Here is a 14,720-nt window from a genome sequence, read left to right on the forward strand (position 1 = left end):
AAACCCCCGTGAGATAGGTAAATGCTATTCCCATTTCACACATGTATTAACTGAGGTTCTGAGAAGTTAAGCAATTTGTACAAGCTCCCCCAGAAAACGAATAGCAGAGCTTGGGACAGAAATTCTGACTCCCATCAGACCCCTCTGCTCTAATCATTAGATCACATTCTCTTCCAGGAGTAAGAGAAAGAAGCTTTGAAACTTTCCTGACCCAGGGAGATGGGGGGGAAAAGAAGGGGAGGAGAACAAAAAACCTCACTGAAAGCAACAGAACTAAACTGGAATTTGGAAATTTCTTCCACACCTGGAACTGATCTTCATGACTCAACCGTGGTCTCTGGCTCTGACTGGTTACTGAATGCTCAGCTCATCTGGGTTTGAAATTCTTGAGTACTGCTTCAGAGATATCCCCTGGCAAGACAAACACTCTGAAAAAGTAAAGTAAACAGCTAGATATGGGTACTCAATACACACCTCTGGGCCAGCTCTTACTCCTGTGTTCTTGCGGGGCCATTGATTTGAAGTGGGGAACTATAAAGCCCCTTCCCTGCCCACGTGCCAGATTAGCAAGCATTCTACTGCAACAAGATTGCAAAAGAAGCGCTTCTATCAGTGCAATGACTGGAAGTGGAGGTTGATCATGTAACTTTCATTGCATTGGGCTTCTTTCTGTCTCCATTTCCAACCTCTCAGCCCCTTCCCGAGGGGCTGATAACATCTTCAACCAAGCTAGCAGGATAGCGAGCAAACAGCCTTCCCTGAACAGACAATACTCCAACCGTTAGCAAGATCATGACCAGGGAATTAGGTTGGTGGCCCACGTGAGCCATTGGTAAGATGCACCATATCCACAAGTCTGCTCTTTCCCCCAGCACTGTGACAGATATACTGACCCTGTGCTGGGCTGTCCCCTGCTAGACTGCACTGGTATGGAGCCTTTGCAGTGGAAGTGGAACCAGGTGTTTTTAAAGCCTGTAGTTTGCTAGGAACAGAGTTTGAAAAGCTCAATCTAGCAATGTGACCAAAATGACAATTAACAGCTGGCCCAGGGGCTTGGCAGTGAGCAGGGCTGGATTAACTCTCCTGTGGGCACGGGGCTATTAGATTTTGTGGGGCCCCTGTATACAAATATTTTTCCTGGGAGGGAGTTTGGTGCAGGACGGGGCTGGGGCAGGGGATTGGGGTGCAGGAGCGGGCACGGAGTCCAGGAGAGGGATTCTGACCTTGGGCTCGGGTGGAGGAGGGGGTGTGAGGTGCAGGCTCCGGCCAGGAGGTGCTTACCACAGGCGGCTCCTGGCCAGCGGCGCAGCAGCAGGGCTCAGGCAGGCTGCCTGCCTGCCATAGCCCCACGCTGCTCCCAGAAGCGGCTGGCTCCAAGCAAGTCTCTGCGGCCCCTGGCGGGAGGGGGACAGGGTGTCTCCGTGCGCTGCCCACGCCTGCAAGTGCCGCCCCCGTAACTCCCATTGGCTGGTTTCCAGCCAATGGGAGCTGTGAGGGCGGTGCTGGGGGCAGGAGCAGTGTGCAGAGCCGCCGCCCCCTTTCCCCCCGCCAGGGGCTGCAGAGACATGCCAGCAGCCAGCTGTTTCCGGGAGCAGCGTGGGGCCATGGCATGCAGGCAGCCTGCCTGAGCCCTGCTGCGCCGCGGGACTTTTAGAGGCTCGGAGTTGGAGATGGCTGCCTGTGATTTATTTTTGCAGGGCCCCCCTTGAGCTGGGGCCCTGGGCTGCAGCCCCTAAAGCCCCTGCTTTAATCCAGCCCATGCAGTAGAATAAGGGTTAGGAGTGACCCTGGATCTCCATGAGGGATGAAGCATGGGGTACAGAGCTCTTGTCTAGTGCCTCAGCATCAGTGTTAGTTGCCCAGTCATTGGCCAAGCCCAGCAATTGCAGCTCTGAGGGAGGAGGGAGGGGGTTGAGGTAAAGAATGAAGAAGGTGAACCAGAGCAATGGGGGTGGGCACAGCCTGCCTTAGAACTTAAAAACATAAGAGCAGCCAGGCGGGGTCAGACCAAAGGTCTATCTAGCCCAGTGTCCTGTCTACTGACAGTGGCCAATGCCAGGTGCTTCAGAGGGAAAGAACAGAGCAGGGAATCATCCAGTGATCCATCCCCTGTCGTCCACTCCCAGGTTCTGGCAAACAGAGCCTATGGACAGTCAGAGCATGGGGTTGCTAATAGCCATTGATGTACCTATTCTCCAGGAACTTATCTAATTAGTTTTTGGATCCCGTTATAGTTTTGGCCTTCACAACATCCCCTGGCAACGAGTTCCACAGGTTGACTGCATTATGTGAAGAAGTACTTCCTTTTGTTTGTTTTAAACCTGCTGCCTAGTCATTTCATTGGGTGACCCCTGGTTCTTGTGTTATGTGAAGGAGTAAATAACACTGCCTTATTCACTTTCTCCACACCAGTCAAGATTTTATAGACCTCTATCATATCCCCTCTTAGTCGTCTCTTTTCCAAGCTGAAAAGTCCCAGTCTTATTTCTCTCTCCTCATATGGAAGCTGTTCCATATCCCTAATCATTTTTGTTGCCCTTCTCTGTACCTTTTCCAATTCCCATCTATCTTTTTTGAGATGGGGTGACCAGAACTGCCCGCAATTTTCAAGATGTGGGTGTGCCATGGATTTGTACAAAGGCATTATGATACTTTGTCTTATTATCTATCCCTTTCCTAATATTCTGTTCGTTTTTTTGACTGCCGCTGCACATTGAGTGGATGGTTTCAGAGAACTATCCACAATAACTCCAAGATCTTTCTTGAGTGGTAACAGCTAATTCAGACCCTACCATTTTGTATGTATAGTTGGGATGATGTTTTCCAATGTCCATTACTTTGCATTTATCAACACTGAATTTCAGCTGCCATTTTGTTGCCCAGTCACCCAGTTTTGTGAGATCCCTTTGTAACTCTTCGCAGTCTTATGTTCTTATGTTCATTAATAAGCTTTATAGTAAATGAAGTGAATTTCAAAGGGCAGCAACGCAGCAAAGAGGCTAGAAGGTATTTCTATCCACGAACAGCTCCTGTAGCAATGCCCTCTCTGGCGTTATTACTCATTCCAGGTCTGTTTATTGGATCTCATTTCCTGAGGCAGAGTCAATTGACTAGGGAGATGGAGAATCTCATTTTGCTCTTGAAGATCAACACAATTAGCCGATCAATACTCTGATCTTCTGGGTTCTAACCAAACTCGCTTCTCCCAGCAAGAGTCATAGAGACGACTGTGAAATGAAAAATGTGCAAAACTTGAAGTCCCTTCCCTTTTGCATAGGCAGGAGACGGTGGGGTATCCGGGTGCAGGTGCACACTTCCGGTCACCTGATCGAGCCCAACATTTCTTAGAACAAGCATGTGACAAAGCAGCGATCCCGGCATTCTAATTCTCACCCCGGAAACATAGAGGTAACCAACACAGCTTGCGCTATAATCAATAGTGCTATTGTCCAGATATCTGCTCTCACATTAGCAGGCTCTCCCTGAATAGCTTATTACCACCTGAGAAACAATTTTCACTGATGTCAAAACAGCCTGGAGAGAGACAGATGCATGTTCATGGTGCACCAGAACAGGAGCCTTGATCACAGGGCGCTGAACCCACAGAGGGTAGAAGTTGTACAGGTTGGAACAGAACACGAAGCCCCGACATTTTTAAGCATTCAAGCAACAGAGTGGAATCTGAGGCTTACAGCTTCTCTGTCTCATTACTCATGTCCAGGCTCCATCTACTTAGGAGCTCTCCTGAGCCCCCCGATGTCATTTTCTTCCGTTAGAACTGCCTTGTTCCAGGGTGTCCTACACATGTGGATTTTCAAACCCAAGGGACTTCGTTTAGGTTAGGTATGCTCTTTCTGACAGACGGATTCGACTCCAGGCACCAATCGTTTGCACTGTATCTATACAAACAGCCCTGTTGCAGCCAGACATGAACTGGAGATTGGTTTTAACTTGTGCTGGTGACACCTGTTTGCATGTACTAGACAGCAGCCTCTTAGCTGGCCATCGCACACATGGTTGGCATCTTAAATAAGGCCTGAAACACACCCTAGTCTTGACAGCTGGGTCTGAGTAGCCTGCTATGGGTACAATTTATCAGACACAGATGATCAAGACTTCGCGGTGTCACATGACTACAATGGAGCGCGTTCCCGATGTTAGAGTCACAAGTTCTTCAGCACAACAGAGGCACAGATTCCACAGGAGAGCAAACAAGCAAGGCTGGACACTACAGGAAGAACAAGCTAACTGGTTTGCAGGAGTCTGTTACTGCTAGCTAGTAAAACTAGAACAAAGAAATCTGACCAACATCAAGATGGCTAAAAATCAGGCTTGTGCAAATCATGTAGGTACTAACGTGTCTCGTTACAGAAAGAAGCAGCCTTTGATTTTTCATCAATCTTTCATAGAATCCCAGCAGCTAGAGATGGTTTCTCTCTCTCAATTTCATTCCACTGTTCCTAGTCACGCCCCTGTCTGTCACACCACGTAGTAATTCTTCTACCGTCTTGGTGTTTGCTTCCTTCAAAGTTCCCCTCGTTAGCCATCCCTTAGCCAAACAACACAGATTAAAGCAACAAAGAGTCCTGTGGTACCTTATAGACTAACAGATGTATTGGAGCATAAGTTTTCGTGGGTGAATGCCCACTTCGTCAGACGCTCCAATACATCTGTTAGTCTATAAGGTGCCACAGGACTCTGTTGCTTTTCACAGATCCAGACTAACACGGCTACCCCTCTGATACTTAATACAGCTTAAGCACTTTTAACATCACCTCACAGGCAGGGCCGGTGCAAGGAAGTTTCGCGCGCTAGGCAAAACTTCCATCTTGCGCCCCCCCCCCCACCTACCCCCCCCCCCCCCCCCCCCCCCCCCGCCCCCCGCCCGGGGGGCCCCCCCCCCCCCAGCAACTCCCCCCCCCCCATGCAGCTAACCCCGCCCGGGGAGCCCCTCCCCACGGCAGCTAAACCCACCCGGGGAGCCCGCCCCAGCTTACCTCCGCTCCGCCTCCTCCACTGAGCACGCCGGCGCCGCTCTAATTCTCCTCCCCTCCCAGGCTTGCGGCGCCAATTGGAGGAGAATTAGAGCGGGCGCTGTGTGCTCAGCGGAGGAGGCGGAACGGAGGTGAGCTGGGGCAGGGAGCGGTTCCCCTGTGCGCTCCCCCCTCCCCCCCCAGTTACTGCGGGCGGCCCTCCCCGCGCCCCCCCACCCCAGCTCACCTCCACTCCACCTCCTCGCCTGAGCGGGCTTTTAGGCGCCCTCAATCACTAGGCGCCTTAGGCAGCCGCCTAGTTCGCCTAGTGGTTGCACCGGCCCTGCTCACAGGTTAGTCTCTACAGACCTCTTGATTATTTTTGTTGCTCTTCTCTGAATTCCCTCCTGTTTGTCTGAATCTGTCTGGTGCTAGGATATCCTGGACTGAATCTAAAATGAATATGAAACAGCCAAGGAATGCCAAGAGCTCGCTGTTCAAATGCCATGTCTTTATCCCAGACAATGGGTTTCCATTCTCCGGGTTACTCTGAAGACAGCTGACCAGCCATGGTAGATCAGAGGCAGTGAGACCAAAGGCTGTCAGTTACCGCTCACTGTACCAGATTCACAGCAATACAGTTACAATTCCACCTGACAAGCCATCCTCATCATGAGAAAAGGTTTGCACCAGCAGTCTAGAGAACTAATGTAAATGTTCAAAATACCATTGCTGCTTTCTCCACTAGCAGATGTTCACGTGAGCTTCCAAACTTTCTCTAACAGATACAGTGAGTAGGCTTAATTTTAGACGCCTGTATAATTTAACCCACTTGTGACTGAAAGATCCCCTCACCCTTAGGACACGGGAGTAGATATTTCAAAAGAGAACGCCGGAAATGACAAATATACTTGGAAGAAATAAACGGCGATTCGTTGATGAGTTTTGCTTTTAGCAATCTGTGTTGAACTATATTATTAGCAGATAGTTTTCCCAACTGAACCTTCAAACAAATATTAGAAGCCTGTGAATGTCCTTGGAGGGTGACTGGAAGAGAAGTTCTCAAGCTGTGGGGAGCATGTTCCCACCCCTAGGGGTTGGTGAGACTTTCTGGAAGGAGTGTATAAAGTACCTGAACTGTCCTGGTATATTTATGGCTAATTTGTTAGCACCTTTGTCATCAATTATTGTCCAACTGTTTTTTTTAAACAAGCTGCCTTTGGCTTCAGAAAGCTTGAGAACCCCTGGGTTACACTTGCACTAAGAGGTTCTCCAGGAATATTTCTCCTTCCGCAACATCTAATGTGAATGATGGGAACAATGTGTTATTTCTTGTTTTTCAACATTCATCATGGTTAGCTGGATAGACAACGTTAAAAACATTAATGTATACAGCAGAAGATATCCTTGATGAAGGACTCAGATGCCCCGATCCTTAGCTGTGTTCCAGCTGTTTCACACCACTCCACTGGCACAAAATGGCTGTGTATCTTGCCATGAGAGGATCACTCCAGTGCAACAGGATCCTCTGGTGACATATAGCTGGTTTAGCAGCCAGCATAGGGGACAGTACCCGCAGACAGGGCCGGCTCTGGCTTTTTTGCCGCCCCAGGCAAAAAAGCCTCCCCCCCCCAGCGTGGCAGGGGAGGACGCCGAGCCCAGCCGCGGGCCCGCTCTCCCTGACCGGCCAGAGCGCCGGGGGGGAGGGCGACAAGCCCGCCGCGGCTCTGCTGGAGTCCAGAGCGCCGGGAGGAGGGCGGCGAACCTGCCAGGGCTCCGCTCTCCCAGGTATCCAGAGCGTCGGGAGGAGGGCGGCGAACCTGCCGGGGCTCCGCTCTCCCCAGCAGCCAGAGCGCCGGGAGGAGGGCGGCGAGCCTGGCCGGCGCTCTGCTCTCCCCGGTGGCCGGAGCCGGAGCACCGCGCCGCCCCCCTCCAGGTGCCGCCCCAAGCACAAGCTTGGTGGGCTGGTGCCTGGAGCCGGCCCTGCCCGCAGAGCGTGCGGATGTGGTCCTATTTACATTCCCTTCAACTTGCACAATTAGCAGCTGCTCTAACTAACATCAGGGGACTGGGCCAACACACAGCTGGTGCAGGATCAGGGAAACACAAACATGGCAGAAGATTGCATTTGCGTGTGCACAAACCCTCTGTGCACACCCTGGCTGCAGCTGAAGATCTGGGCTACAATGCACACAGAATGGATGAAACATGGAGGGATAGCTTAGTGGTTTGAGCATTGGCTTGCTAAACCTGGGGTTGTGAGTTCAATCCTTGAGGGGGCCACTTGGGGATCTGGGGCAAAATCAGTACTTGGTCCTGCTAGTGAAGGCAGGGGGCTGGACTCGATGACCTCTCAAGGTCCTTTCCAGTTCTAGGAGATAGGATATCTCTATTTATTATTAAGTAAGCAGCAGCTTGACATTAATAAAACCTCATACAGATGATGGACTACAGGTGATTCTTTCAAAGGGCAGCAGAAGGTACAGGGTATATCTTGAAGCTACACTTTTGCTAGAGTCACCTCCCCTTTTGTGAGGGGCCTACAAGAGAGTAAGGTCTTTTCATAAGTCAAGAGGTTTCAAGTGAAACCTTCTGGACGTCATAACGAGGTGTAAATCACTCGATGACTCTTGTTAGTAGAGGATTCTTGGTACAATACACAAAAATACGAGTTCCCAAGGTCAACAGCATGAGCGGAAGGGACCAGAGCACTTTGCTACCCATAGATTATTACCGTAAGACAACAAAATGTCTCCACTGAAGAGGTTATAAAAAGCCCCAGCCCTTTTTGAGCTGGCCTGTAGGCACGGATCACACACTGGGCTGCCGAGGCTGTTCGCCATTTGCAGGGCTAGTAAAAGCCACAGCGAAGTCGCACCGTAGTCAGTACAAAGGCAAACACATAGCAAGTGCTGAGGAGTCAAAGACCCACAGACTTTAAGGTCAGAAGGGACCTTCACGAGCATCTAGTCCAGGGGTTTTCAACCTTTTTTTCTGGCGACCCAGTTGAAGAAAAGTATTGATGCCTGCGACCCAACAGAGCTGGGGATGAGGGGTTTGGGGTGTGGCTGCGGCAGAGGGTTGGGGTGCGGGGGTGCAGGCTGCAGGGTGGGGCCAGGGGATCAGGGTGTGGGAGGGGGTCAGGGCTCTGGGCTGTTGGTGCAGACTTTGGGGTGGGGCCAGGAATGAGGGGTTTGGGGAACAGGAGGGGGCTCTGGGTTTGGGGTAGGCTCAGGGCTGGGGATTGGGGTGCAGGAGGGGGTCAGGGCTCTGGGCTGAAGTGGGACTGAGGATTGGGGCGCGGGGTTGGGGCGCTGGCTTACCTTGGGCGGCTCCCAGTCAGTGGCGCAGCGGGGGTGCTAAGGCAGGTTTCCTGCCTGTCCTGGCACGGCGGACCGCGCTGTGCCCTGGAAGTGGCCAGCAGCAGGTCTGGCTCCTAGGCCAAGGCGCACAAGCGGCTCCATGCAGCTCCCATTAGCCGGCCCCATGTCCCCCCTACCTAGGAGCCAGACCTGCTGCTGGCCGCTTCCAGGGTGCAGCGCGGTGTCACAACAGGTAGGGACTAGCCTGCCTTAGCCAGGCACTACCGCCAACATGACTTTTAATGGCCCAGTCGACGGTGCTGACCAGAGCTGCTGTGACCCAGTGCCTTCCATTCCGCAACCCAGAACTGGGTCGCGACCCGCAGTTTGAAAACCACTGATCTAGTCTGACCTCCTGCACCCTGCAGGCCACAGAACCTCCCCCACCCACTCCTGAGACAGCATTTGTCAAAATAAAGGTGATGAACCAGGTCAATTCTCGGCAGATTCCAGACAGTCATTAACCTCCAAACAGTCCGGTCCAGGGGGTCAGTTCCATCAATCATGTCGTGTAACTGGGGGGAATCCGGCTGTGCTGGAACGGGCCCTGTAGAACGGAGAGCCTAAGCCATGGAGGCCGGCACGCTGAGCCAGCTCATCCCGAGGGACGGTTCCAGTTCTCATGATATTACCGAGAGTCCCCGGACTTGGGCTGCTGCTGCAGGCAGCCTCCCAGTGAAGCCAGAAGCTGCAGCATCAGCCTGCCCAGGGGGAAATCCACTCTGAACAGCTGCTGCCTTCCCCACTTCTCTCCTGGGGAAGAGCAGGCAATCAGAGCAGCTGCAGGATACGGGCAAAGCTCGTCCCCTAGGAGCAGAGAGAAGTTTTGGGGTAGGGGCAGAGGAAGCAGTAGATACCACGGCCACAGGATGGGGGGGGGGGTAGTAGATTCCAGAAGAGGAAGGAAGATCTGCTACCACCTCCCCACTCCTCTCTTATGAAAAATGAGTCAGCTGATCTCTCTTCCTCCTCTCTGTCCCTTCAACGCCAGGCCTGGGAGAAGAACACACTGGAGCTGGAACCAAAGCCTGGTGGAGGGGTGAAGAACCACTGACGCTGCCCTTCTCCCTCCCGGCTCACCCCTCTCCCAAGCCCCGCGGGTGAAAAGCCTCCACAGCTGCAGAGGAGCAGGACTGCTGGGGGAAGGGGTAGATGTGGGGCGTGGAGGGGGTGCTGAGTCGATGTAGGTCTGGGGCAGAGAATTGGCAGAGGGCTGGAGGGGACAGAATTAGAAATGGGCCGTTTGGGAGCTTGGAGAGCAGCGGGAAGCCCCCTGCACCATCAGGCTGTGCTGTGATCTGATCTCAGGTGGGTCTTTCAGTGAGAGCTCCTGCAGCACAGGCAGGCAACGCTGCCATTGTCACACCACGCCCGGAGACGGATCCAAAACCACGATTTGGGCCCTCGCTCGTGATTTCTTAACTTTTGAAAATGGCAGCACTGGAAATCCACATCCTGGCACCGCGTTTGAGCCAGGCAGATATCAAATTCCTCCTCTGCAATGGAGCCTGCAGCTACCAGGATGGCACAGAACTCCGATAATGGGACACATTTGGGTCACTGGTTTGAATGTGACCAAGATCATCTCTGATTGCACGTGGCTACCAGCTGATGGTTGGTCAGGAGCACATATGAAATCTAGGCATTTAGACTGCGTTCATTTGTTACTGTACTGTGTGTACCCAATTGGTGGTCTCCATCCAGTGCCCCAGTACATACGATTACCACGGCAGGGGGGCAATTTCTACAGAGAAGCCAAAGACTGATCTGTTCTGTCACCTCTAAAAGTGCCCCACCTATCTCAGGGTCGAGGCACCCAGTGAGGAAGCTTACGGTGTCACCGACTACACGTGACTGCAGAGATCTTCAGACCCCGGCGGGATGGCCTTGTGGCTTTGCCAAGCCCTACATTCATTTTAAAAAAACAATCATCCATAAATTGCCACAATTAACATAAATACCTTTCTTGAGCATGGCCCAGTAGGGTGCAGATGCCTGCTGGGGCCTGCCAGGTGTTAGGGAGAGAAGCAGGAGCAGCTAAAGAGAAATAATGAAATCACTAAGCTGTCCAAATAATCTCCAGAAAAACTAACCTGTCTTCCTTTGAACGAACTGGTATCTAATAGGGAAGACAGAGCTGACAAACTACAGACAGTAAATCAACCCATCACTCACAATTCCCCCAGATATTTGATTTGAAACGGTAGACAATTCTACACTCCCGAAGGCAATGCCCGTCGTACAGCGCCGATTAAGGAGAAAGGTCATACATACAGCATTCTTGCTCCAGTTACAAGTGGGGGCCTATTCTGCCAGTGCTGGGCCCTCTCAACGAGTCAGTGGGCGTCAAGGGCACTTGGCACCCCTCAGGATGAAGCCGACAATTTACATTTCTTTAACTCTGAATCTCTGCCCGTCCTTCTGTAAGTTTGGGGCGCGAGCCTGGGCCATTGCAGTCAACAGCAAAACTCTCCTGGCCTTTAATGATGCAGAATTGGCAGGCGAAATATACCAACAATTGCCATGCTTGGCCATTCAAACAAGTGTGGTATTGTGGTATTTCCCCCCTTATTTTACATACTTAAGACACACAGCTCCTCTTGGCAAATTAACATTCTTCCCCCAGGATTTTAAAAAGATAGTTTAACAAGGCCCTTCTTGTGATCCACTGGTCTACGTTCTGTCGCTTTTCTTAAATGAGCTGTAACTTTGTAAATTACTCTTTCCAATCAAGTTGACTTCCTTACATTTTTCACCTACTGATGATACTTTGGCACATGATCATTAATTACTTCACTGAGGGGGAGGGGAATAAAGAAATATCCTTGCCTCCTTTCCAGGGCTTGACAAATCCACTTCCCAGTGGGATGTTCTCCCAGGTAAATGAACGGGCCTCCACTACCAATTTCTGTACAATTTACTGGCTACTTTCGTTCTGAAAAAGCCCGAGGGCCTGGTCCTGATCTCACACCAGTGAAACTCAAAAGTCCACTGAAGGCAAGCAAGCAACACTAGTATAAAATCTGAATCAAGCCCTGTCTGTCTACCCCTTATGGTTGTGAAGCTAACACACTGAATGTGCCCTGATGCAGGACGTCCCAGTCGGCAGTACAGACTCTCCAGTGTCTCCGCCCTTGATCCCTGGTTTCCCAATGTGAAGCTGACAAAAATCTGGTCACGTTTCACTGTTGCTACTCAGAACAGTGTAGAAAGCAGTAAAACTAAGAGGCATCAGGTCAATTTCAAGTTGTTGCTTAGGAAGTTATGAGGCAGGCATTGGAGCTATTGGCCCTAGATTTCACTGGTGCTTTTCAGTCCTACTCATCATTTGTTTCAGCCTTTGCATGCTGGGTGTAGTCCTGGCTATTTTATATAAATCAAACTGGTGGGAACATTAAAGTAAGCTTTCTGTATGGCTAGAAGGCTCAGAATGGTTTTGAAACCAGAGATCCAATACTCTCTTACTGATATTGAAACCCATGCTACACAGTATGACAATTCAGAACGATTAGCAGCCTTGCTCAGGAAAGACCAGGACTAGTAAAGCCGAGGATGATAGAGATCTGAAAATTCACCTTAAGCCTGACCTCCATGTGGGCCTTGTCAGGGTCTATTATGGTGCTACCTGATTTCCAGCAGGCAGGGAATTAACGAGCTGTTCTGATCTCACACGAATGTACACTGTGGAGTAAAACAGGAAGGCTGGAGACTTGAGGGCCCAAGTCAGACACCAATGAATTCAGGAAGCTCTGTAAAAATAGCTATGTGGTAACTAGAGGAGAGTGATGTCTTGGAGGAAGTAGAGCTCCATATGCAGTGGTTAGAGAGAGGGCTGAGTTGTAGCCCAAGTGGGGACTTTTGCTATTCGACTGTGGTCGGTTTGTTATAACTTGTGCATGTCAAGGCTGGGTCTACACAGGGGGTTGGTTTGGAAATTAATTCCACTGTGGCCAACACCACTGCAGCTCGGCTGGCTGGAGTCCCCGGGCACTTGTCTGCCTTTAACTACCTCTCAGCCTGCTCGGCGCAGGACAACACGGTATTACAAACCCCCCTGCCCAGGGAAGTCCTGGCTACACTCACCCGCCAGGGCTGGCACCCAGGATGAAGCCGCACACTTGGGAAATCTGTCAAAGCCCAGCCCAGCCCTCCTGTCAACAACAGCTGGAGCGGGAGGGCGAGTGGCTGGGTAAGCGCTTGGGGATGGCGAGGGCCAGCGATGGGGGCGAAGCTGACCCCACCGACTGCGCCAGCCGGTCCCGGGAGGGGGCCGGGAGCCGGGGGCCAGCGGCCCGGGATGCTGCGGGAGACGAGGCCCCGGCCCCGGCCCGGCCGCTCTCACCTTCTTGACGGACAGGGAGATGTTCTCCAGGATCCGGTCCTTCACCTCCCCCGGCTCCATGGCGCTGCCCCCGGCGGCCGCTCGCTTCCTCCCCCGCCGGCCCGGCGGCCTCAGCCGCTCGCCGCCTCCCCGCCAGCCGCCCGGCGGCTCCGTCCTGCCGGCTCCGGGGGGCCCTGCCCCGCGCCCCGCCCGGCCCTCAGCTGAGCCCCGGCGCGCTCATCGCAGGCCCCGGCCCCTCGGCCGCTCCGCCGTGTGCGGGGAGCCCGGCCCGGCGCAGGGGAGGCAGCAGCGCCGCGGCCGCACTCGTGACGGGGCCGGAGCTGGAGCTGGAGGGCGGGGAGACGCGGCGGCAGAGGCGGGGGCAGGCGGCGGCTTCTCCCAGCCAGAGCCAGAGCCGGCCCCCTGCCGGGGAGCGGGGAGCCCCGGGCCGGGCCGGGCCCGTGCCACCCCCGGGCTCCGCAGCGCGGGGAGCCCCGGGTCCGGTGTCAGCCCCGGGCGGGCCCCGCTTCCCCGCTTGGGCTATTGTCCGCCTGGCTCGGCCCAAGCTCCCACATCCTCACCCGGGGCCCGGCTCCTTGCACCCCTAGCTGGGGTGACCAGATGTCCCAATTTTATAGGGACAGTCCTGATTTTTGGGTCTTTTTCTTATATAGGCGCCTATTACCCCCTACCCCCGTCCTGATTTTCACACTTGCTGTCTGGTCACCCGACCCCTAGCTCAGAAAACCCCGCTGTGGTCTCAGGGGGCTCCAGGGTGAGTGGCTCCAGCTGCCCTTTGGTAAGCTAAAGAGCGGGCTCCAGGAGCGCAGTCACTGCGAGGCCACGATTTAGTCAGGGAGGGCACGGCCGGCACCGGTTCCGTGACTTCTAGGGCTTCAGGAGGAGGAGGCCAGACTTTGCGCCCCTGCCCAGCCCCTTGGGCTTGGTGGGGCTGCAGCTGGGGCTACGCGGCCCAGTCCCTCGGCATCCTGGGCTTGGCGAGGGCCGTGTGCCCCAGCCCTGCGGTGTCCTGGGCTTGGCAAGGACTACAGCGAGGTCTGCCTGCCCCAGTCCCACGGCATCCCAGGCTTGGCAAGGGCGTGTGCCCCAGCCCTGTGGTGTCCTGGGCTTGGCAAGGACTACAGCGAGGTCTGCCTGCCCCAGTCCCATGGCATCCCAGGCTTGGCAAGGGCCATGCACCCATCCCCAGCCCTGCAGTGTCCTGGGCTTGGCAGGGCTGCAGCTGGGACCGCACGCTCCAGGGCCACGGTATCCCTGGCTTGGCGAGGGCCATGCACCCCAGCCCTGCAGCATCCCAGGCTTGGTGGAGTCTGCATTTTTAGTAAAATAACGCATAAGTGACGGGCTTTGTGAATTTTTGTTTATTGCCCGTGACCTGTTCGTAACTTTTACGAAAAATAACCATGAAAAAAAAATCTTTGCCTTAACTATAAGGCATATGTTCTAATCCTTTAATCATTATTGTGGCTCTTCTCTGAAACCTTAATCTTTCCCATTTATCAACATCCTTCTTGAATTGTTGACACCAGAACTGGGCACAGTATTCCAGCAGTGGTTGCACCAGTGCCAAATTCAAAGGTAGAGAAGTTTTTACCTCTACTGCGGATTCCCTTGTTTATGTATCCAAGGATAACCTTAGCCCTTTTGGGCACTGTGTCGCCCTGGGAGCTCACGTTCAGCTCATTGTCTACCATGATCCCCAACTCTTTCACAATCCCGGCTTCCCAGAGTCCCCCATCCTGTAAGTATGGCCGACATTCTTGCTCCGTAGATGTATACATTTAGCTATATTAAAAAGCATATTGTTTGCTTGCACCCAGTTTATTATTCTGTATTAGTGATCTGTGCTCTTCATTATTTACTATTTCCCCATTTTTGGGTCATCTGCATATTTTATTAGTGATGATTTTGTTTTCTTCCAGGTCATTGAATGTTAAATAGCGTAGAGCCAAGAATGGATCCTTGTTGGACCCTATGAGAAACCCACCTGCTCGCTCGTGATTCCCCATTTACAATTCCATTTTGAGACCGTTCAGGTAGTTA

At 52.9% G+C, this 14,720-nt stretch overlaps 1 protein-coding gene across 2 annotated transcripts in view; it reads right to left on the reverse strand.

Moving 5' to 3' along the window:
- Positions 1–12,825, reverse strand: part of PLEKHM2 (pleckstrin homology and RUN domain containing M2) — a 56,120-nt gene extending 43,295 nt beyond the window's left edge. For both annotated transcript variants that reach the window (XM_034753182.1, XM_034753181.1), the window contains exon 1: positions 12,678–12,825. In XM_034753182.1, coding sequence (XP_034609073.1) covers positions 12,678–12,737 — 60 coding nt within the window. In that variant the 5' untranslated portion in view covers positions 12,738–12,825. The remainder of the gene's footprint in view (positions 1–12,677) is intronic.
- Between the last annotated feature and the right edge of the window lie 1,895 nt (positions 12,826–14,720).

The sequence above is a fragment of the Trachemys scripta genome, chromosome 19 (genome assembly GCF_013100865.1).
Source record: "Trachemys scripta elegans isolate TJP31775 chromosome 19, CAS_Tse_1.0, whole genome shotgun sequence".
Taxonomy (NCBI): Eukaryota; Metazoa; Chordata; order Testudines; family Emydidae; genus Trachemys; species Trachemys scripta.